The sequence below is a fragment of the Canis lupus genome, chromosome 11 (assembly GCF_003254725.2).
Source record: "Canis lupus dingo isolate Sandy chromosome 11, ASM325472v2, whole genome shotgun sequence".
In the NCBI taxonomy this organism is placed as follows: Eukaryota; Metazoa; Chordata; class Mammalia; order Carnivora; family Canidae; genus Canis; species Canis lupus.
Window position 1 is genome coordinate 16,226,585 of NC_064253.1, and position 23,973 is coordinate 16,250,557.

Genomic DNA, 23,973 nt, shown 5'->3' on the forward strand with positions numbered 1-23,973 from the left:
AGATATAAATTTAAATAAAGACAGGTATTCTAAGGTCATTTATGAATGAAAACAGTGACTCTTTGGACCTATATGTTGCTTCTCTTATTTGGTGGAAAACTGAACTGACTTAAATAATTGCGCTTTCTTGCTCTGCCTTTGCTCCCACGTTCCTCAACCTGAATTCAATAGCTCAAGAGATTGTTAAAGTACTTGTGGCCCCAGAGTCATATTAGTTTTCATTCTCAGAGACTTTGGTCACCTTGTCCTACCTCTCAATACACTTGAAAGTAAAGCCTGCAAAGATGTTGGTAACTTTAACACACAATGACCTCCATTTAACCACACAACAAATAGGACTGACCCACCTCCCACACACACATTCCTAGACTAGAACAACACCCTTTCCCCAGTTATCTTGTGTCCTTTTATAAAATGTTTGTTTTCAGTTCTCAGATCTCTGTTTGCAAATGACAGATGTCCCAGTCATAACAGCTTAAGGAGAAAGGGTGATTTATTGGCACAAGTGTAAACAAACTAAGAAAGGGCATGCTATGAGCCATATAGTCCAGTGGATACAATCTCAGATACCATCAGAACACTGTCTCTCATCTCTGCTTCTCTCTTCATTGAGACTTCATTCTCTCAAATGAGATGTCAGAAGAGACTGGAAACATGGCCATTAGCAACTATGGGCTGCCCTCATCTTCCCTCCAGAGAGAAAAGAAGGCATTTTTCCACTAACTCCAGTTATAAAAAGTACAATAAAGCACTCTGTCCTGGCTTGGGTTGGGCACCCATGTGAGGACATGAACCAGTCTGTGGCCAGAGGTGAGGAACTATGGTTGGACAGGCTTCAGTCATGCACCTGCCACTGGGGGTGGGGTAGAGGGAAATCAGAGTGGAAAAGAAGAAGGTTCTGACTGGCAGTTCCCACTAGAAATACAGGACTGGATTTGGAAAGAAGCACTTCCTTCAAGGAAGAGGTAATCCATTACTAGAAAGAAAGAGTGAGGGACAAAATCAACTTGTCCAAAACACTCTCAACTAGTGGTCAAGTTAAAATAAAATGTAATGTTTAATGAGTCACCCATCCATGAGTATTTGCATTTTTTAAATAGATTCTTCTTGATGAACAAAAGACCTTCATAATCCAGGAAATAAATGTCCAATGGTATAATTTCAGACCTCATAAAAATAGACAGTGAACCACTTTGAGAAAGGAGTCCCCTTCCAGCCTCCATCAAGTGATATCATGATTGCCTAGTCTGAGGGCTTGCCTTTTGCAACAATTGGAATTGCAAGAGGGAAAAAAATTTTATTCTAAATGACATGATACCGGAATTAACATAAAGCTATTTTTCTGTTATGGTTACAGATTGATGCCTATAGTTCTGACAAGCAGATTAAGATTTCCAGATAAATTAGAATATCTTTTACCCAAATGTGCATTTTTTTCTTTGTTTGGTTCATTTTTCTAAGTCTATATTTTTAGGTTGCCATTCAGCTTCTCTGATCCAGAGGGATATTCCAGAATATCAGGAATACCTTTAAGCATATTCACATTGACGAGCAGTGAGCTACCGAACTTTTCCTTTTCATATAAACACAGTAAACTACTTCACTGGCTATGTACTTAAATTACCTCCAAGGAAATAAATGATTTAAGTCAATGGAAAGTTCAACTGAAAAGAAAAACACTTTTATTATAAAACTGGCACAGCAGGAAACTTACTTACAGCCTGAGTGTTGTTTGTTGATTTTGCTTTGTGCAAATAATCACAGCCCAAGGCAGATTTCTTCCGTCATTTCCACAGCCTGCACTCCAAGGGCTTATTGCTTTATTTACTACCATAATTCAGTGAAGTGTCTATTGTACCCATTTAGAGTCACCTTCTGGTAAACCTTAGTAAGCAGGAAACTAAGGTTAAATTTCAAAAACTGTCTTTGCTTCCTTTGACTTAAAGTTACTCTGCATAAGACATTTGTGACTAACTCATTGTTGGGACATGAGCATTAAGTCACTTGCCGTGAGGAAAGCTCCTACCTTTGACCCGAACATCAGGGGCCTGGTTGATAGATTTCAAGCAAGTGTACAAAGCACTCTTTTGAATTTCTTTTCCTTTTAATTCTTTCCTCCTAATATGCATAGCTAGTATACCAAATAAGGTATCTAGCTCCGACATGCAAGTTCCCACTGCCCCAGTGACAGCCATATCAACTCTAAATTATCTTTTGGTCTTATTTCTGTTAAGAAGATACTCCCAGTTAGTGCAGGTATATCCCAGGGGAAGCTGATTCAGGACTCAGAGTGCATTCTTTTCTGGGAGGCATGGACAAGGACTGACATTTTGGTAATTTTCAGTGGCACAAGACAGTTTTTAAACACTGTTAATTTTAAGAATTAGACTACTGCTGTTCTATATTGTTTTAAAAAAATCTGGAAATTTATCTCTTTGTCAACATCCCACAGCAAACCGTGATCAATATTTCAAGAGTATCTTTTATCATGATGTCTCCTCCCCTCCCCTGAGGACTCAGCCCTCCTATTTTCTCTCCTCCTGCAAACTCACTCAGGATCAAAGCTCCTATTGCATGTAGGTGTCAAAAAACTGGGATTTGAGGTGATAAGAACGTTCTGGAATTAAACAGGGACAGTGGTTGCACAACATTGTTAAGATAGAAAAATGAATGAATCGTACACTTTAAGTTGGTTAACATGGTGTATTTTATGTGAATTTTGTCTCAACTGGGGAGAAAAAACTGTGATTAAAATGATCCTCACTAGGATGTAATGACTAACACCCTGTCAGGTTTAAGTGCATTTTAATGAGAGTGCTTTGGGCCCACATAAAATCTTAACTTGGTAGAGTTCCAAGCATTTAGAGAGAGGTCATATTCCTATTTACTGGAGTAAGGCCAATCTTGTGTAGTTGTCCATTTGTGTCTAGGTTTTCTCAGCAATGTCATCCTGTCCTCTTGACTTTCTCTAAGTCTAGCACTTTGAAAGTCTTCCTCAGACTAAGAATCAAATACTTGATCAATAGCTCTGTGTGCAACCCTCTTTCACCACTGAACACAGATATTTATCCTACCAGAATTTTCAAAGAAAGTAACAAGGAAGGCCTTGGGATTTCATTGTTTCAAATGCTGGGACCTTGTCAAAATGCACTGTTCACCCATTTCATCAGGCTGCACAGGGTTTGGTCTGATACCTGGGCAAAGCATGAACAGGCAGCCTGTACTTCTCTACTGCTGCCAAGGCTGTGACTGCCTTGACAGAAGGTGACAACAACTTAGGAAAACAAAATGTGGAGATTTCCCCCTCAAACATACATATTATTATGCCAACATCTGCAGAAAAGGGGTTTCTATAAAGCATTCTTATTGAGAGCAGCCTGGGTGGCTCAGCGGTTTAGCGCCCCCTTCAGCCCAGGGCGTGATCCTGGAGATCAAGGATGGAGTCCCACGTTGGGCTTCCTGCATGGAGCCTGCTTCTCCCTATGTCTCTGCCTCTCTCTCTCTCTCTCTCTCTCTCTCTGTGTGTGTCTCTCATGAATAAATAGTAAAATCTTAAAAAAAATAAGCATTCCTATTGAATCCTCAAATAATAGAAGCTATTTCAAGGTGGGATATTTTACATGTAGACCAAGAAACAACAGTAATTAAGAATAGGGACAATGAGAGTATAGGAATGGTAACTTCAAGATGTGCTAAGTATAAGAAGTTCCTAAGGAGTTCTAATATTTACCTCATAGGTAAATTTGTCTATTTGTCTTTATAATATCTAGGTCTCATTCAGAGATTGCCTGTCAGTTTGTTTCTTCCTTTGTCCTCCAAAGTCTTTCTGAAATAGTGTGGCTTCCTGAAATGGAGTCCCACAGCCAAAGTCTGATTTCAGAAGTTCCCTCAAGGATAAGCAACTGCTCCAGGAGTCCCTGCAAAGCTTAGGGGTGTATTTCATGAAGATCCTGAGAAATGTTATTCACTATATGCAAATTTAGGGTGGTTCTAATTTTCAAAAGGACATCCTAGAAACCTCTAGGCCTGAAAATCACTCATGTGAAAATTAGGTGTTGCCTAATTTGCCTAGAATTTTGTTGGTTGCCAGGGACAAAGACCAAAATGGAACAAGTGTAAGCAGAAAAGCAGCAAGAAGGCTGAGACACAGGACATGGACTGCTCATTTGGCTCCTCTTTGCTACTGGTCCTACTTGAGCTACTGCATGCACAGACCAGAAAAGACACCCTGGCTGCCTCGGTCTATAGTGGACATCTGTTTCTGCCTGCTCAGAACCACTTCCCTCTTTCTTTTGGTGCAAGAAGCATGATTTTCTGTGGGGAAAGAGTTCCTCTCCCATTTTCTGAAGTTCTATGGGATTGTTCACCACAATGTCCCTTCCTCCTTGGCCCAGGGGAAACCTTGTGACTAGTTATCTTACTCCCATTCCAAGTCTTTTTTTTTTTTTTTTTTTTGCATTAAGTAGTCAGTGTTGGCTTATAATACTTGCAACAAAGAACTTTATACCCGACTCCAGGGAACAGAACTTCTTTCTCACAGAATCTATTCAGAGTCTCACAGAAGGAATTTGATCAACCACGATTGTGTCACATTCTAACCCATGGATCAATTGCTGTGGCCAAGGCAGTGGGATGCTAGAAGGACCACACCTGTGTCATGAGCCAGAAGTCAAGGACTACATGTTATCAGATAAAAAGAAAATGGGAAAACTTTCTGGACAAAAAACAAAAATACCTCTCACTGACCTCTATTTTTTTTTAAGATTTTATTTATTTATTTGAGAGAGAGAGAGAGAGAGAGAGAATGAACAGGGGGAGGGGCAGAGGGAGAAAGACTCCCTAGTGAGTGAGGAACCTGATGTGGGGCTGGATCCCAGAACTCCAGAATCATGCCCTGAGCCAAAGACAGGCACTTAACTGACTGAGCCACCCAGGCATCCCTTAATGCCCTCTTTTATCTATTTTAGTTAAACTTTATAAACTTGAAGAAGATACCCATGAGCTGAAGATCAGTTGTATCTTGTTAAGTAAATACAAAATTTAGGTGCTTTCAATTTCAAACTGCATATTTAGGCCCTTCCTTTCCAAAAGGCCTGGAAATCTATTTATTTTATAATTAACAAAGGGTAAGAAGATCCATTCTGAAATTTTGGTAGGGGTCCAAAATTTGGACCTTTGCTAGCTATATCAGCTGTGGGAATTCAATGATCTCAAGGTCTCCTCCCTCCTTTGTTTGTAAGACTAATTTTGGAATTCTACTATTATCAGGAAATAGGGTCCCTTCCTTCTGTCCATCCCTTAGGAATTTTTTTTTTTTTTAAGTCGCCTGGCTTCTGTATCCAGAGAAGTTGGATAAAAGGGCAAGCAGCAGTTAATGTCAAACAAGGCACATGGGAATTGGAGCTTGATCAGTTTCAAAGGTTTCCTACTTAACCACGGAGACTGCTATGATCTCTAGGAGAGCATGTGCTGTTTGGCATTGCTGTTAAATAAACCATATTAGAGCTGAGAAGGAAGGTGCTTCCTTCCAAGCAATTTGCAGAGAAGCAGTTGAACGTTCCTTTGTCAAACACCAACAGAGGGACGTTTGTCAACATAAAATGAGTTGGAGAATTTGGGGTTTCAGACAGTTATCAGCCAGCTGGAACACCAATGTAGCTTTTCCTGGTACAAATATCTTGGTGCCCAAATAGAAAAATGTTCTCTCCTGCATTCCCCAGAAACCTCAATATTATTTCACTTATTGACTCAATGTTTCCTGATAGGAGGTTGAAGTAGAGAATAGCTATGTTAGTCATATGAATAAATTTGGAGTAAGTGGATACCTTGGGGAGGCTTGAGCTCATCAAATTGAGAAAGGATACACAGAACAGGATTCCACTGGACAAGTGAGTGCCTTTTGTTTGAAGGCAGAAGATTTCTGGTGTTAGGATAGTGTTAGATATTATACTCTTCTACATATATTAGATATATACCCCAATGCACATTGTAGTGGTCTATTAGAATATTTGTTTTTAAAGATACACTGCCTTGGACCAGATTATCTTACTACACTTCTACATTCCTCAATCAAATAAAGCCATAATTTGATGCTGGACAAAAAATATGTAACTAAGAAGAATTTTTTTTAAATTTTTGTGTATATATTTTTTTTTAATTTTTTTTTTAATTTTTATTTATTTGTGATAGTCACAGAGAGAGAGAGAATGAGGCAGAGACACAGGCAGAGGAGAAGCAGGCTCCATGCACCGGGAGCCCAACGTGGGACTCGATCCCGGGTCTCCAGGATGGCGCCCTGGGCCAAAGGCAGGCGCCAGACCGCTGTGCCACCCAGGGATCCCTTGTGTATATTTTTTATTGGAGTTCGATTTGCCTATATATAGCATAACACCCAGAGCTCATCCCATCAAGTGGCCCCCTCAGGGCCCGTCACCCAGTCACCCCGCCCCCCCCCATGTCCCCTTTCACTACCCCTTGTTCATTTCCCAGAGTTAGGAGTCTCTCATGTTCTGTCATCTTCACTGATATTTCCCACTCATTTTCTATCCTTTCCCCTATAATCCCTTGCACTATTTTTTATATTCCCCAAATGAATGAGAACATATAATGTTTTTCCTTCTCTGATTGAGTTACTTCACTCAGCATAATACTCTTCAGTTCTATCCAGGTTGAAGCAAATGGTGGGTATTCGTCATTTCTAATGGCTGAGTAATATTCCATTGTATACATAGACCACGTTTACTTTATCCATTCATCCATCGATGGACACTGAGGCTCCTTCCACAGTTTGGCTCTTGTGGACATTGCTGCTAGAAACATCAGGGTGCAGGTGTCCTGCCGTTTCACTGCATCTGTTTCTTTGGGGTAAATTCCAGCAGTGCAATTGCTGAGTCATGGGGCAGTTCTGTTTTTAACTCTTTGAGGAACCTCCACACAGTTTTCCAGAGCGGCTGCACCAGTTCACATTCCCACCAACAGGGCAAGAGGGTTCCCCTTTCTCCACATCCTCTCCAATATTTGTGGTTTCCTGTCTGGTTAATTTTCCCCATTCTCACTGGTGTGAGGTGGTATCTCATTGTGGTTTTGATTTGTATTTCCCTGATGGCAAGTGATGCAGAGCATTTTCTCATGTGCGTGTTGGCCATGTCTATGTCTTCCTCTGTGAGATTTCTCTTCATGTCTTTTGCCCATTTCATGATTGGATTGTTTGTTTCTTTGGTGTTGAGTTTAACAAGTTCTTTATAGATCTTGAATACTAGTCCTTTATCTGATATGTCATTTGAAAATACCTTCTTCCATTCCGTAGGTTGTCTTTTAGTTTTGTTGACTGCTTCTTTTGCTGTGCAGAAGCTTTTTATCTTGATTAAGTCCCAATAGTTCATTTTTGCTCTTGTTTTCCTTCCCTTCATAGATGTATCTTGCAAAAAGTTACTGTGGCCAAGTTCAGATGAGATCGGGCACGTTCAGGGTGGTATGATGTAGACTGTGGCCAAGTTCAAAAAGGGTTATGCCTGTGTTCTCCTCTAGGATTTTGCTGGATTCTTGTCTCACATTTAGATCTTTCATCCATTTTGAGTTTATCTTTGTGTATGGTGAAAGAGAGTGGTCTAGTTTCATTCTTCTGCACATAGCTGTCCAATTTTCCCAGCATCATTTATTAAAGAGACTGTCCTTTTTCCAGTGGATAGTCTTTGCTGCTTTGTTGAATATTAGTTGACCATAGAGTTGAGGGCTCATTTCTGGATTCTCTATTCTGTTCCATTGATCTGTGTGTCTGTTTTTGTGCCAGTACCACAGTGTCTTGATGATCACAGCTTTGTAGTACAACCTGAAATCTGGCATTGTGATGCCCCCGGCTCCGGTTTTCTTTTTTAATATTCCCCTGGCTATTCGTGGTCTTTTCTAATTCCACACAAATCTTAAGATGATTTGTTCCAACTCTCTGAAGAAAGTCCACAGTATTTTGATAGGGATTGCACTGAATGTGGAAATTACCCTGGGTAGCATTGACATTTTCACAATATTAATTCTTCCAATCCATGAGCATGGAATATTTTTCCATCTCTTGGTGTCTTCCTCAATTTCTTTCAGAAGTGTTCTGTAGTCTTTAGGGTATAGATCCTTTATCTCTTTGGTTAGGTTTATTCCTAGGTATCTTATGCTTTTGGGTGCAATTATAAATGGGATTGATTCCTTAATTTCTCTTTCTTCAGTCTCATTGTTAGGGTATAGAAATGCCACTGATTTCTGGGCATTGATTTTGTATCCTGCCTCACTGCTGAATTGCTATATGAGTTCTGCCAATCTTGGGGTGGAGTCTTTTGGGTTTTCTATGTACAGTATCATGTCGTCTGCAAAGAGGGAGAGCTTGACTTCTTCTTTGCCAATTTGAGTGCCCTTTATTTCTTTTTGTTGTCTGATTGCTGAGGCTAGGACTTCTAGTACTAGAAGTTGAACTAGTACTATGTTGAATAGCAGTGGTGAGAGTGGACATCCCTGCTGTGTTCCTGATCTTAGGGGAAAGGTTCCTAGTGTTTCCCCATTGAGAATGATATTTGCTGTGGGCTTTTTGTAGATGCTGAGAAATAGTCCCTCTATCCCTACCCTCTGAAGAGTTTTGATCAGGAATGGATGCTGTATTTTGTCAAATGCTTTCTCTGCATCTACTGAGAGGATCATATGGGTCTTGTTTTTTCTCTTGTTGATATGACCTATCATGTTGATTGCTTTACAAGTATTGAACCAGCCTTGCATCCCGGGGATAAAACCCACTTGGTCAAGGTGAATAATCTTCTTAATGTATTGTTGGATCCTATTGGCTAGTATCTTGTTGAGAATTTTTGCATCTGTGTTCATCAGGGATATTGGTCTATATAATTCTTTTTGGTGGGGTCTTTGTCTGGTTTTGGAATTACGGTGATGCTGGTCTCATAGAATAAATTTGGAAGTATTCCATCCCTTTCTATCTTTCAGAACAGCTTTAGTAGAATAGGTATTGTTTCTTCTTTAAACGTTTGATAGAATTCCTGAGAAACCATCTGGCTCTGGACTTTTGGGTCTTGGGAGGTTTTTGATGACTACTTCAGCTTCCTTGCTGGTTTTTGGCCTGTTCAGGTTTTCTATTTCTTCCTATTCCAGTTTTGGTAGTTTGTGGTTTTCCAGAAATGCATCCATTTCTTCTAGATTGCCTAATTTATTGGCATATAGCTGCTTATAATATGTTTTTAAAATTGTTTGTATTTCTTTGATATTGGTTGTGATCTCTCCTTTTTCATTTGTGATTTTATTAACTAGAGTCTTTTCTCCTTTGATTTAATAAGGCTGGCTAATGGTTTATCTATCTTATTAATTCTTTCAAAGAACGAACTCCTGGTATTGTTGATCTATTCTACAGTTCCTCTGGTCTCTATTTTATTGAGTTCTGCTCGAATCTTTATTAACTCTCTTCTTCTGCTGGGTGTAGGTTTTATTTGCTATTCTTTCTCCAGTTCCTTTAGGTGTGAGGTTAGCTTGTGTATTTGAGTTTTTTCCAATTTTTTGAGGGATGCTTGTATTGCGATGTATTTTCCTCTTAGGGCTGCTTTTGCTGTGTCCCAAAGATTTTGAAAGGTTGTATCTTCATTTTCATTAGTTTCAATGAATCTTTTTAATTCTCTAATTTCCTGGTTGACCCTTTCATCTTTAGCAGGATGCTCTTTAACCTCCATGTGTTTGAGTTTCTTCCAAATTTCTTCCTGTGATTGAGTTCTACTTTCAAAGCATTGTGGTCTGAAAATATGCAGGGGATAATCCCAATCTTTTCATATCAGTTGAAACCTGATTGTGACCCTATATGTGGTCTATTCTGGAGAAAGTTCCCTGTGGCCTTGAGAAGAATGTGTATGCAGTTTCTTTAGGATGGAAAGTTCTGTATATATCTGTGAAATCCATCTGGTCCAGTGTATCATTTAAGGTCCTTGTTTCTTTGGAGATGTTGTACTAAGAAGATCTGTCATTCACAGGAAGTGCCATGTTGAAGTCTCCCAGTATTAGTGTATTATTATCTATGTCTTTACTTTAGTTTTTAATTGATTGATATATTTGGCAGCTCCCACATTAGGGGCATCAATATTCATGATTGTTAGGTCCTCTTTTTGGATAGATCCTTTAAGTATGATATAGTGTGCCTCTTCATCTCTTACTACAGTTTTTGGGATAAACTGTAATTTATCTGATATGAGGATGGCTACCCCAGCTTTCTTTTTTTTTTTTTTTGTTTTTGTTTTGTTTTTGTTTTTTTTTTTTTTGTTTTTTTTCTACCCCAGCTTTCTTTTGAGGACCATTTGAATGGTAAATGGTTCTCCAACCTTTCATTTTCAGGCTGGAGGTGTCCTTTGGTCTATGAGTCTCTTGTAGACAGCAAATAGATGGGTCTTGCTTTTTTATCCACTCTTAAATTCTGCGTCTTTTGACGGGATCATTTAGCCCATTCACATTTAGAGTTACTATTGAAAAATATGAATTTAGTGTCATCGTAATACCTATTCAATCACTGTTTTTGTGAATTATTTCTTTGAGCTTCCTCTTTCTTTTACAGGGTCCCCCTTAATATTTCTTGCAGAGCTGGTTTGGTGGTCACATATTCTTTCAGTTTCTGCCTATCTTGGAAGCTCTTAATCTCTCCTTCTATTCTGAATGACAGCCTGGCTCAATAAAATATTCTTGGCTGGATGTTCTTCTCATTTAGGACCCTGAATATATCTTGTCAGCCCTTTTGGCCTGCCAGGTCTCTGTGAAGAGGTCTGCTGTTAATCTGATATTTCTCACCATATAAGTTAAGAATTTCTTGTCTCTTGCTGCTTTAAGGATTTTCTCTTTATCTTTGGAATTTGCAAGTTTCACTATTAAATGTCGAGGTGTTGAATGGTTTTTATTGATTTTAGAGGGACTTCTCTATCTCCTGGATCAGAATGCCTGTTTCCTTCCCCAAATTAGGGAAGTTCTCAGCTATGATTTGTTCAAATATGTTTTCTGGCCCTCTGTCCTTCTTGGTGCCCTCTGCAACCCCAATTATACATAGATTTTTTTCCTTCTGAGGCTGTTATTTATTTCCCTTAACCATTCTTCATGGCCTTTTAATTGTTTTTCTCTTTTTTCCTCAGCTTTCTTCCTTGCCATGAACTTGTCTTCTGTCATTCACTCTTTCTTCTACCATTAACCCTCATCGTTAGGACCTCCAGTTGGGATTGCATCTCATTTAATTGACTTTTAATTTCAGCCTGATTAGATCTAAATTCTGTAGTCATGAAGTCTCTTGATTCCTTTATGCCTTTTTCCAGAGCCACCAGTAGCTTTATAATTGTGCTTCTGAATTGGCTTTCTGACATCGAATTGAAATCCAAAATCTGTAACTCTGTGGCAGAGAGTACTGTTTCTGATTCTTCTTTTGTGGTGAGTTCTTCTTTCTAGTCATTTTGCCCAGTGCACAGTGGCTGTATGAGTGGCCTAAGACAAGAATATCAACCACAACCTAAGTAAATTACCCCCTAGATGATTCTGCCGAGGTCAGAGACCAGAAATTGAAAACAAAGATCAAAATGAAATAAAACAAAAGGACCACTAAAGTGAAAAACATATTTTAAAACAAAGTAGTAAAAAATAAAAGGCCAGGAATCCTAAAGAAGAAGAGAAAAGAAAAACACAAAAAGACATAGAAAAAAGAAAAAGAAAACGAGAAAAAAAAGGTGGGGGCTGGGAGATGGTGGTGGTGATGAAGTTGTAGTGGATGGGGAATGTAGTCTACCTGAGGGGTTTCATTTATTTATTTATTTTTTTAAAGATTTTATTTATTTATTCATGATAGTCACAGAGAGAGAGAGAGGCTCAGAGACACAGGCAGAGGGAGAAGCAGGCTCCGTGCACCGGGAGCCCGACGTGGGATTCGATCCCGGGTCTCCAGGATCGCGCCCTGGGCCAAAGGCAGGCGCCAAACCGCTGCGCCACCCAGGGATCCCCCTGAGGGGTTTTAGAGGGTGACCCTCTTATTTCTAGTATATTAAATTCTATATGTTAGAAGATGCTCAGTCTCAAATTTATATAAACCACAAATACTTGTAGAAAGCCCCAACATTGGCCACCAAAACATAAATGAGATAAAAGAGGGGGGGAAGGCAGAATGGGAATGAGGAATCTCACAGAATGAACCAGCACAGTATACCACTTGGTTCTGGGTACATGCTGGTCATGTTTTAGAAGGTATTATCTTGTGCCATTGTAGAACAAAATGAGGCAGAGAAAACAAAAAACATAAAACAAAAAAAGCATTATCTTGTATATCTCCCCAAATTAAATTGAACATGTTGAAGGGAATCCAGAAGTGGAAAATATATCTAAGACTTATAATTGTAGAAATATGAAAGTCAAAAAGGAAGAAACTTAAAAATGAAGAGGTGGTAAAATATTGTAGTTAAGGTGGGAAAAGAGAAAAAATGGATATTTACAGTCTGATATATAAACGAGTTGTACTGGAAAAAGGAAGAAAAAAAGAGAGGTACCCTCTGGTCCTATATACTGTAAGTCCCTGGACTTCCCCTGGAGCTTCACAGCGCTGCTGGGTCAAGAACTTGCCCTGCCCCGTCCTTCCAGCTGGTCTTCTGGGGCGGGGCCTGCTGTGCCGGTTCTCAGGTGTGTGCACCTGGGGAGATGCTCCGCCCCTGCTGCTGACCCCGTGAGGCCCCCGTCCCCTGGCGGCCCCGCCCCTCCCAGGCGCAGGGTGACCCAGGAGGGACAACCCCCCTGGCGGCGGCCGGGTCCCCAGCCCCGGCGTCAGCTCCCGCGGTACCGACCGCAGCTCCCCGTCCGCACTGGCCTGGATGCTCCGGGGCGGGGGGCGCGGCCCCGCACAGCTCGGGGGCGCCCGGCGGCGGCGGCAGGAGCGTCCCCGCCGTCCCGGGCGCTCCCCGCCTCCCCGCCTCCCCGTCCCGGGGGGAGCGCAGGGTCCCGGCCGTGTCCCCCGCGCCCTGGGCTCCGGGGCCTGCGCTGCTGGGGTCGCTCCCGGGGCCGCGGCTCCCGAAGGCAGCAGGGCGCAGCCCCCTCCGCCCGGAGCCCCCGCCCGCCCGCCCCGCTGCTCCCCGAGGCCCCGCCGGGCGCTCCAGCCCTTTCCCGCGCTCGGCCCGCGGGGTGTGGGGCGCCCTGCCCCGGGCGCACGTCCTGCCAGTGACCCCGGGAGGCTGGAGGCCCCACGGCCCCTCCGCGGCTCCGCCCGGGCTCCCGGCTCAGCGCCTTTCCCTCCAGGAGGACTCCGGGTCGGATTTTTAAAGTTCCTGCTTGTCCGGGGCGGGGCCTCCCTGTGCGGGGGCTTTCGCTGCCTGGCCTAAGCCCGGCTCCTCGAGGGGGCCCCCCCCACTGGATTCTTTTTAATTTTTTTTCCGCCTTACTATTTTGTTAAAAGAGAAAACCCTTTTCTCTATAGCATTCCAGCTGTTCTCTAAATCTCAGGTCGAATTCATAGGTTTTCAGGATGATTTGAAAGTTACCTAGGTAAGTTGGTGGGGCCAGGTGAGTTGGGGACCCCACTCCTCCACCATCTTGCCCTCTCCCAACTAAGAAGAATTCAAGAGTGCATGCCAGAGGTGGCTGGGTAGCTCAGTCAGTTAAGCATCTGCCTTTGGCTCAGGTCACAACCTCAAGGTTCTGGGATTGAGACACACATCTGGCTCCCAGCTCAGGGGGATGTCTGCTTCTCCCTATGCTCCTGCTCCTTCTCTCTCTCTCTCTCTCTCTCTCTCTCTCTCTCACATACATACATACATACATAAAATCTTTTTTTTTTAAAAAGTGAATCAAGAGGAACAACATTATTCCTGATTTGCTTAATAGGCAATTGGATATAGGAGAAATATGTTAATTATGCTGGCATAATGATTCCTGTAAGATCTGAGAATGTTCTTGCTCTTCTATAGATACTTTCCTTAATCCCAAAAATTATAGCTGAGAATGTTGCTCTGATTTTCCAGTAAGACCTAGAAGTCCTGCAGGCCAAGCTGTCATCTCAACCTAGGCCCACTGTTAGAATATCTGCTCAACAAAGATGGTCTAGACATGGTCCAAGGGCCCATTTCTTTCATTGGCTCTCCCTAACGAATAAGGAAAGAGCTCTGTTCCCACTCCAGGGGATTTTGAATAGGACTTGACAAACAAAGGTGGGCAGAGCCCTCAGACATAACTGATCTTGAATTGTTATCAAGTGATCAATTATAAATTCAAAAGGTGAAATTTCTGAGGCCAAGGAAATAAAAGGATACAAAACAGATGGTGGCAAGGTACATGTATGTTTCATGAATGGACAGAAACAAGAATTATAAATTATGAGTCCTCAAAGGCAGAAAAAGCACTTACAAGACTGAGGTCAATAGGATAAAGCCTTCCTAGTTGTATAGAATCCTACCATTACCTTCATTCTTATATTCCTAAATTTACAAGGTAAATAGGCAATAAAATTTTTATTACACTGAGCTATGTATAAGAGGATTCTGACTTCAAGTAAAAGTCTCATCCTCTAAACTGATCCCAATAGGTCAACAACCTATTTGATAGAGTCCCTTCCAGTCTCTTTATCCCAACTGACCACAGAAACAATTTTCATGGCACTTTAGGGTAAATCTAATCTATAAGAGTGCCAAAATGTTTGGGCTTATCCCAGGTTGCTAAGTAACTTTTTGATAAAAGGTAGTTAATTTTCGATATGCTCTTATTTTATTTTTTGTAAGGTATGCCACAACCAGATACTACTCATTTTCATTTAAAGTTACATATAATGTTAATCCATATAAAATTTTATTTACCATCTTTCAAGGACTACCTGGAGTTTTAAAAGGAGAATTATTGGGATCCCTGGGTGGCGCAGTGGTTTGGCGCCTGCCTTTGGCCCAGGGCGCGATCCTGGAGACCCGGGATCGAATCCCACATCAGGCTCCTGGTGCATGGAGCCTGCTTCTCCCTCTGCCTGTGTCTCTGCCTCTCTCTCTCTCTCTGTGACTATCATAAATAAATAAAAAAGGAGAATTATTTTAAAATATACTTTTCATTTCAAAGTTTTAATATCTCACAGATCTGGAGAGATCATATTACTAGAACTAAAAATCAAGATACCAACTGACACAAGATCTAGCATATAAATTTACATTCATACTCAAAATTTTTGAAATCAGGGAGTGTCTGGGTGACTCAGTCAGTTAAGCACCTGCCTTCAGCTCAGGTCATGATCCCAGGGTGCTGAGATTGCCCTGTCACCTCTAGCTTCCTGCTCAGCAGAGTGTCTTCTTCTCCCTCACCCTCTGCCCCCACCCCTTCTCGTGCTCCTGTGCTCTATCTAGCTCTCAAATAAATAAATCAAATCTTTAACAAAAACTATTTGAAATCAGGATTGTGCTACAGAATCTCAGATATATTATCACTAAGAGTTTTAAAAAATTTTCATGAGATACTGTAAATGCCACATTTATCTGATTGATTTTACTTGTAGATCTTAGCAGCAAAGAGTCATGGGCTCTTAGAAGAGAAAGTTAGTGGAGTGTAATTAGCACCACAAATCCAGGAGACTGTCAGGAGACACTGAGGGAAACATAGAGCCGCCTACTCTGAAAGTGAGACATAGGGCTTATCTTTCATTAATTGTCTCCTAAGAAAATATTAGAACTAGACTTTATATAATCCATCTATCTTAATGCTATAAACATTTCCAGATGCAAGTAGCTGATCTTTTCTTTTTCATAATCATAACTTTGCCATATAAGTCCCAAGAGCCAGTAATTGAATTTGAGAAAGGATGTCCTTCTTTTGAAGTTACTTTTGATCTAAGGCCAAAGGAAAGTAATTTATTTAGCAGAAGCTGTGGGCGCTAAGCAATAATGTATATGTGGGAATATTGGCAAGTGGAATAAAGCACCTTAATTTATTTGTCAATAAAGCAGTACCAAGATGCTAAGAATTCAGTTCAGAATAAATTCTTAAGGAAATGGAAACTGACTTGAGGTTTCCTTTTTTCCTTCCCCATGAGCACATGCTGATGAACACTCTTATTTACGTTATATAAAAAGGCTTTGGTCCTTTAAAAACATTCCCAAAGAAAAGTGATAGGCCTGCAGTCTTTTATTGCCTCAATGACATCAGCTTACCTTTTGGTTAATTTAAAGTAATAAATAAATACTCTTACCCTTTCTTAATGACTGGTTTCACATATGTATTTCTATTTTGGTGAAATTTTATTTATATTATTCCTAGAGTTATTACATGCATCCATTATTAAAAAAAAACTAGATTGAACTTCAAATCACGGGAGGGAAAAATATAATGAAAAGTTAACACTAGAGAAATAAAATCTACATTAAATGAGCAGAATTCGAACCTAATTGAAATACGACAACCATATGCAGCAACTAGGAATGTTTCCTAAAGTACCATTCTGCTTGGGACCTAAAGGCTTTGCACTAGCCACTTCCTCTTTCTAAGGTGCCATAACCTTTTACCCCAATCCTTATCCTCACCCTCTTCTGTCTTCTGATCCTTCTTCAGAACCTCTTTCGCAACTATTTCCACCACCACTACCATCTCCCCACCCACTCTTTGGTCTTCCCATGACTTAAGAAACCAAAAAATCTTAAGTATACCAAAATCATAACATCTATTATAAGTATCTTTTTGTTTATTCTTTCTTTTTTCACCAATAGACTGGAGATTTCTTAAAGAGAAACAAGAGATGGAGTCTTATTTTTCTTTGTATGCACAGCCTAGCACAGTGTCTGATGCTTGATGGTCATGAAATGTTGGATGGATGGATACTGAATAAAACTTAATGGGATCCTGTCCTGGTGTTGTATTGCTTAATATGTTTATGAATTGCTAGGTGATGGAATGAGATTACTTATTAAGTTAAATATTCTAAACCAATCCACGTGACAGATTTACCAGGGGACAAATTATACTTTCAGATTGCCAGTGATACCTATGGAGTTGCTAGCACAGCTACCGGCTCCCAGGTTGAAGTAGATTATCAAATCCTGGGATTGATTTGAACTATTACTTGTTGTTCTGCACATAATAGGTTGATTCTGACTTATCTCCAAATGTGTTATTTTGTGATTTTTCACTTTACCATTTCAACTATTACCAATGCCGTGTACATATAGTTAGATGGCTTAAAATCTGGCACCCATAATTCAAGTCAGAGATTTGTCATTAAATTGGCCAATCCTGTAAAACTGAACTGACCATTAGTTCCAAAGTCCTTTATATCTACTCTTTAAACTGGCTGGTCTCCCTGCCCTACTTAGCACTTTGGACCAGTACCTAGCATTCTTGTGTTGGCCATAGTCTATGTCTTGAGCCACTCTAACTCTCACCAGCATGCGGACCACTTCCTGAATTCTTCCTGACATCCTCTGGCTTTATCACTGGTCAGTAATCTTATGATTATTTATTTGGTTTCAGTACATCAGGTGACATCTTGGGTTCTCACTCATTTAGTGACTGACCAATATATCCCTTGATGTATATCTGCTTCCAGACATTTATTTAGATAATATCCAGACAGATTATAGACAGATATTCAGGTAATATCCTGCCTAATCCTCACACAGGTTAGAATTCTCTCCCCTGTGGCATGATGTTCCCATCAAGTTAGTTTGGTTTCCACAGATACCAAGATCTCTTAGAAATTTAACCTTAAGTGGTCTGGCTCAAGTCAACTGCTGCTTACTTTCATTTAGATCATGATTATCTAATCCCTGTTCTTTCACCAATGGTCTTGTTTCTTTTATTCAAACATCTCAGCACTTTACATTAAAGGAAGAATAATTATGTACTGTTTTAGTTAATATCATTCTCATAGTCAGAAATACTTCAATGGCTTCCCATTGCCTGTGAAATAAAATTCATATTTTTTTAGCTGACATTCAGAGCCCTCCATGAATTGGCCTCAGCTTATGTTTTTTTTTTTTTTTTAATTTTATTTATTTACTCATGAGAGACACACAGAGAGAGGCAGAGACACAGGCAGAGGGAGAAGCAGGCTCCATGCAGGAAGTCCAATGCGGGACTTGATCCCAGTAATCCGGTATCACGCCCTGAGCCAAAGGCAGGTGCTCAACCACTGAGCCACCCGGGTGTCCCTCAGCTTATCTTTCTACTCATATTCCCTCTCTCCATCACTTGCCTGACAAAACCTCTGATGGAAGCCCTCTATCTCTGTTCTCCACTCCTGCCAACAAAGTAACAAAACCTGCCTGATTGGTTTTACTTTGCATGATTATAGACCTCAGATGAGCATTTAACTTTACCCAGCAAAACTGCCAGAAACTTTTTTTCAGGAAGCTACTTTCTCACTCCCCAAAACAACTGTCTGTAACCCTCTTATCTCTTCTCAAACTGCTCCGCTCCTCCACGTTACGCCCAACTGATGACCTCACCTATAATTCACTGAGAATACACAAGTCGTCAAAAGGGGATTCTCTCATCTTTCCACTGCCAAATCTAAATTCTTGCTTCATATTGTCACGTGTTCTCCTGATTGCTTTTTCTTATCAGTGGAAAAAGTGTTCCTCCTCCCATTCAAGGTTCCACCCTCCTACTAGTATCCTGACCTTGTGGTTCTCACCTTCCTGGGTATGTCACCTATTTACCCTACTGCACACTTGCATCACATACTCTTATTTTCCAGCTCATTCCTATCTGCATAGAAACATGTTGGTAACTCACATCCCTGCAAAAACTTTCTCTGATTTCTCATCACTCAGTACCTTTTTCCCACTCTGATTCTAAGGTAAACAACTCCACACAGTTTTCACTTCCTCCTCTCCCTCCAATTTGCTGTTTATTCCACGAGTCTTATTCTTTCCATTCTATTTAGATGATGGTGTTCCATTGAAAGTGCTCTAATCAAGGTCCCCAACAATCTTCATGATGCCAGACCCAGTGTTCACTTTGCTATGTTCACCTTCCTTGAATTTGTAGTGTCATGCAATATAAATAACCCCTTCTTTCTTCTTGACACATTTCCATTCATGGAATTCTGGTTTTTCTTCTTCCTTATTAGTTACTTCTTTCTCTAATTTGTTGAAGTCTACTATATAGAATCTCTAAAGATCTTCAAGACTTAGTTCAAGGCCTCTTCTTCTTCTGAGTCTTCAATTTTTCCCTGAATTATTTTGTTCATTCTTGTGGCCTTAAATATCACTGATAGCCTAATAATCTCAACATTTGTATCTCTGGTCCATCTCTTACTTTTTGAATCCAGATTCATATGTTTTCAGGAGAACTTTTTATATTTCCTCTTGTTTATCTAACCTTCTAACTTAACTCTGCTTCAAACATGGTTTTTTCCTATCTTCTCCCATCTTAGGCAATGGCATTACCACCTACCCGGTTGCTCAAGCTAAATATATTGGTAAGAAGAAAAGTTACAGATTGAGATTATTGCAATAAATAAGTGGAGTTCTATGATATAAAATAAAGGTTGGAATAGAAATGAAAAATATGTTGATGAGGTAGGTAGGTCAGCAAAAATCTCTTTAACAATGAAAGGACAGAGGTACCTGAGTGGCTCAGTGGTTGAGCATCTGCCTTTGGCTCAGGTCGTGATCCTGGGGTCCTGGGAACAAGTCCTGCATCAGGCTCTCCATGGTCCTCCCTCTGTGTATGTCTCTGCCTCTCTGTGTGTCTCTCATGAATAAATAAATAGAATCTTAAAAAAAAAAGAATAGGAGGATATTTCAACTGAAACATGAATTATAAGAGTCAATCAAGCAGAGAGGCAGAAGAAAAGCACATTCCAAAAGGAAATAGCAAGTTTGGAAATTGTTTCAGAAAAACAGTTTTTTGGATTTTCATAATAGTAACAAGTCTAACATCCATAGAGAGAAGTAAATGAGGGGAAAGTAGCAAAGGGTGAGTGTGTAAAGATAGACAGAGACTAGCTCAAATGTGAGGATTTCAGCAATTCATGTGCGAGGTTGTGGTGACTGGGACCAAAGAAGTAGAATTGAAAAGAACAGATTTTAATTAACGTTTAAAAAATTTTTTTGATTGTGGTGCAATACACAAAATATTTGTCATCTTAATTATTGGTAGGTGCACAACTCAGGAGCATTTAATATACTTGCAATGTTGTGTAACCATCACTATTATAGATACTCAAAATTTTTTCATTGTTTACAACAAAAATTCTCTTCCTGTTACATAATAACTCATCCTTCCTTCCAGCCCCTGGTAATTTCTACTTTCTGTTTCTATGAATTTGTCCATTTTAGGTACTTCATATAAGTGGAATTATACAGTATTTATTACTCTGTGTTTGGCTTATTTCACTAAACATAATGTTTTCAAGGTTAATCCATATCACAGCAAACATTAAAATGACATTCCTTTTTATGGCTGAATAATATTCCTCGTATGTATAAACCATATATTTTATCTATAGTTGGTTTTATCTTTACTTTGGAAATAGAATTCGTGAGATGGGTTGAATTGGATGTGGGAATGGAAATTAAGGTAACAAAGATGATTTCTAGGATTCTAACTTGTGAAAATAAGTTGCAGGAGATTAATTTAATGAAATGAGGAACACTTGAGAAAGACATTCCTTAATCTCAATCAAACTGAATTCATAACCTAGAGGATGGAGGAGAATTCCTGAAGGATGAGGCTTCCATTGAGTCTTAAATGATAAATAGGAAACCATGTAGAGAGGGATGTATGGGAAGAGGTTGGATACAGAAGAAAATTTTAAAAGAAAGGGTCAAATGATAAAAGTCACAATGGCTTTTGTTTTATTTCTTTTATCTGGAATATCTTTCCCTAATTCCTCATGTTCCTTCCAAAATTGTCCTGATCTTCAAGTCCCAGGTGAAATGCCAGCTCTTCAGACCTCCAGAGGCACTTACTTATGTTCTTTTGATGGCTTTTACCCTTTTATGGCTTATGTAACAATTTTTGTCCATTTCTTACCTATTAAACCATAAGACCTTTAAAGGAATTGTATTACATTGTTACCATATTTGTATCCTCTCACTGTACCCAATATTGTCACCTTGCATAAAGAAAATAGTCAACACATGTCGGTTTTTAGCAGAATATCATTATTAGGAATGGGAATAAAAAATGTTATGCAGGGTGCCTGGGTGGCTCACTTGGTTAAGTGTCCAGCACTTGATTTCAGCTTAGGTCATGATCTCAGGGTCCCCTCTGCACTTAGTATGAAGCCTGCTTAGGGTTCTCTCTCTCCCTTTCCCTCTGGCCCTCCACTGCCCACTTGCCCACACATGGACTCTCTCTCTCTCTCTCTCTCTCTCTCTCTCTCTATATATATATATATATATATATAATATAAGATATAAATATATATATTTTTTGAGAGAGAGAGAGACTGTTAAGGGGCTGTGTTTTGCTGTTGTCATTGTTTAGTTTTGTTTCCATGTAGATCTAATCATTAGAAAGATCAAATCCTGAATGGAACTAGCAGTAGAGAAAAGTACAGATGTGTAGTCCCTTCTAATTTATATCAAAATGGGTTTAGAATCCAAGTTGCTATTATCTGAGATGCAGCTTAGATTTCCAAATGCCTTAAAATAATTCATGTGAGCTTAATTTGTATTCCTATTATAATGAGAAGTACTTTCAAGTGTGTACATAGATTTCAGATACATAGGTGATATGGAGAGAAATTAATCTTCATCAATCTAACAGTTCATTTGGCAACTAGCAGTGGTTCTCTGACATCATCTTATCATTGTTGTCCAGTCTCATGAAGATACAGCATTGTTTCATGTGATGTTCTAAAAGAACCTAGATAATTATGGATTTCTTTTTAAAAACTTAGAAATCTGTATAAAATTTGGTCAAATGTGTAAATAAAGATTAAAAAAAAGTCAAGAGTCTGGTTAAGTATAAACCCATGGATCAGGGTTAGGTAAAGAAACAGTAGAGAGTAGGTTTATGTGAAAATAAAAGAACAGGGAAAATAATGCTCTCCATTGTTCACAGTGACAAAGAATTGGCAGGCATCCAAATGCTACGGGAGACAAGATTAATACTAAGTATATCTGTCAACATCCTGTTTGAAAATCTTAGCCAGGATCAGAAGTATCTGAAAATATCCAAAGGGGGTTTCGCCTAAGCATGAGTCATATTCTCTGCAGCACAGAGCCCTAAAATATCAGTATAGGATGTTAGAAGTCAAACAGAACTTAGTGATCATCTTGTCCAACTCCCATGGTTTACAGATGAAGAAAATGGGGCCCAGAAAACTCTCTCTACACTCTGTAGCCCTGGGAGGTACCAGCAAGTAAAGCATAGAATATGGACTTTAGAGCCTTACAGATTAGGTCTGAAACCCAGTTTAGTGGCTCAGACAAGTCCCCTACTATCGCTGACACTAATTTCTTCAGCTATACCATGGGAATAACTATTCTGGAGGGTGGTTGTAAGATTAGAAATAAAGTGCATAAAGCATCTGGCACCTAGCAAATCAACAAATTCTGTCTTATTCTCCCCAATCCTGGGATTAGTGGCAGAACAAGGAAGCCCATCTCAATCCAACCATATTCTCAATATATCTTCAGAGATCCCCAGTCAGATTTCCTCCCTTAAAAAAAAAAAAAAAAAAAAAAAAGAATGAGTGGTCAGGGCAATACACCATTCTATAAATACTTAGGCTTTTAATAATCTGGAAATATTTAATGAGTCACTATGATATGAAATGCCAAATGGAACTTCCAAATTTTTCCAGTTCTTCAACATAGCAAAGGATAGTTGAACACAGGGGCAGGAGTTTAATAACTTGGTGCTAACATTCTAAATACTATGGAGAGAATATTCTTGAACTGAATCTTTCATATGCAAATATGCTTAGGGATGGTGTATCAATGTTGCATATATGGATATCAAATTAGGTTTTCTTTTTTTTTTATGACTTACTATTTATTCTGGGGGAGGAGGTGCAGATGAAGAGGCAGAGAGAGAGAGAGAGAGAGAGAGAGAGAATCCCCAGAAAGTGCCCTGCTGAGTGAGGAGCCAGACACGGGGCTTGATCCCCTGACCCTGAGATCATGACCTGAGCCTGAATCAAGAGTCAGACAATTAATCAAATGAGATCGCGCACCTCAGGATGTTAGACAAAGCTTTCTAAGTACACAACGGCCTCTTTTTTTTTTAATTCAACAAGATGGCGTTAGATTTATCTAACATTTAATATAGAAAAGAAAATTCAAAACTTTGAAGACTGAATAAATTTATAAGGAGGTAAAGGAAGATCTCCGAAGACTTAATGATTTGACTAAGAGTGAGACACAGCTAAAACGTTTATCTGTCCTAATTAGCTATCTCTATTGCAAGTGTACATAACACAGAAGTACAAGCTGACACAATAGACTCAATGAATCACAGGCAATCTGATTGCTGAGATCTACTGGTCCTATCTAATTCTAACCTACCTGAATAGACATAGTCATTAGCCATGACATGTTCAACGACGAGGGGCTATTTAAGTTTCTACAACCAGGAATCTGCTCTATTGAATGCCCTCTTAGACTCATCCTTTTAAAAATGAATACAAAAAAAAAATAAATAAATAAAAATAAATAAAAAAAAAAAATAAAAATGAATACAGATCTTTTAAAATGAGGCAGGATTAAATCTTTAAGGAAAGACCGTGTAACTACTTTCTGCTAGTTGCCATTTAGGTAGTCTCCACATGCCTGGAATTGCCATTATGGTAACTTAGATCTAGATAGCTGAGATATAAAGGATTTTATAACTAGAAAGGATCGTAAGGAGGCCTACAGGCTAAATCTTGCTAACCGAGTGCTCTATTTACTCCTTAAAGTATGTTGGATATTTTGCATTAATGTCAATCATTTAACGATCGTTAAATGGAGATTTCATATTATTAGCAGGACTTCCAGCTTCTCTGGAAAAGCAGGACACTGCGGCATTTCTGGGTCT

The 23,973-nt window shown here is 39.7% G+C and overlaps 1 protein-coding gene across 11 annotated transcripts in view; it reads left to right on the forward strand.

The window, feature by feature from the left end:
• The window catches only part of CCDC192 (coiled-coil domain containing 192), a 212,417-nt gene that overhangs the window by 148,005 nt on the left and 40,439 nt on the right, over nt 1–23,973 (forward strand). The window contains exons 8-9 of one of the 11 annotated variants that reach the window (XM_025432678.3): nt 2,453–2,576; nt 4,091–4,454. The exons of 9 other annotated variants lie outside the window; for them this stretch is intronic. In XM_025432678.3, the coding sequence (XP_025288463.1) occupies nt 2,453–2,576; nt 4,091–4,310 (344 nt within the window). In that variant the 3' untranslated portion in view covers nt 4,311–4,454. Of the gene's footprint in view, nt 1–2,452; nt 2,577–4,090; nt 4,455–23,973 lie in introns of those variants that run through there. One more of the 11 variants, XM_025432682.3, reaches the window with a different exon arrangement.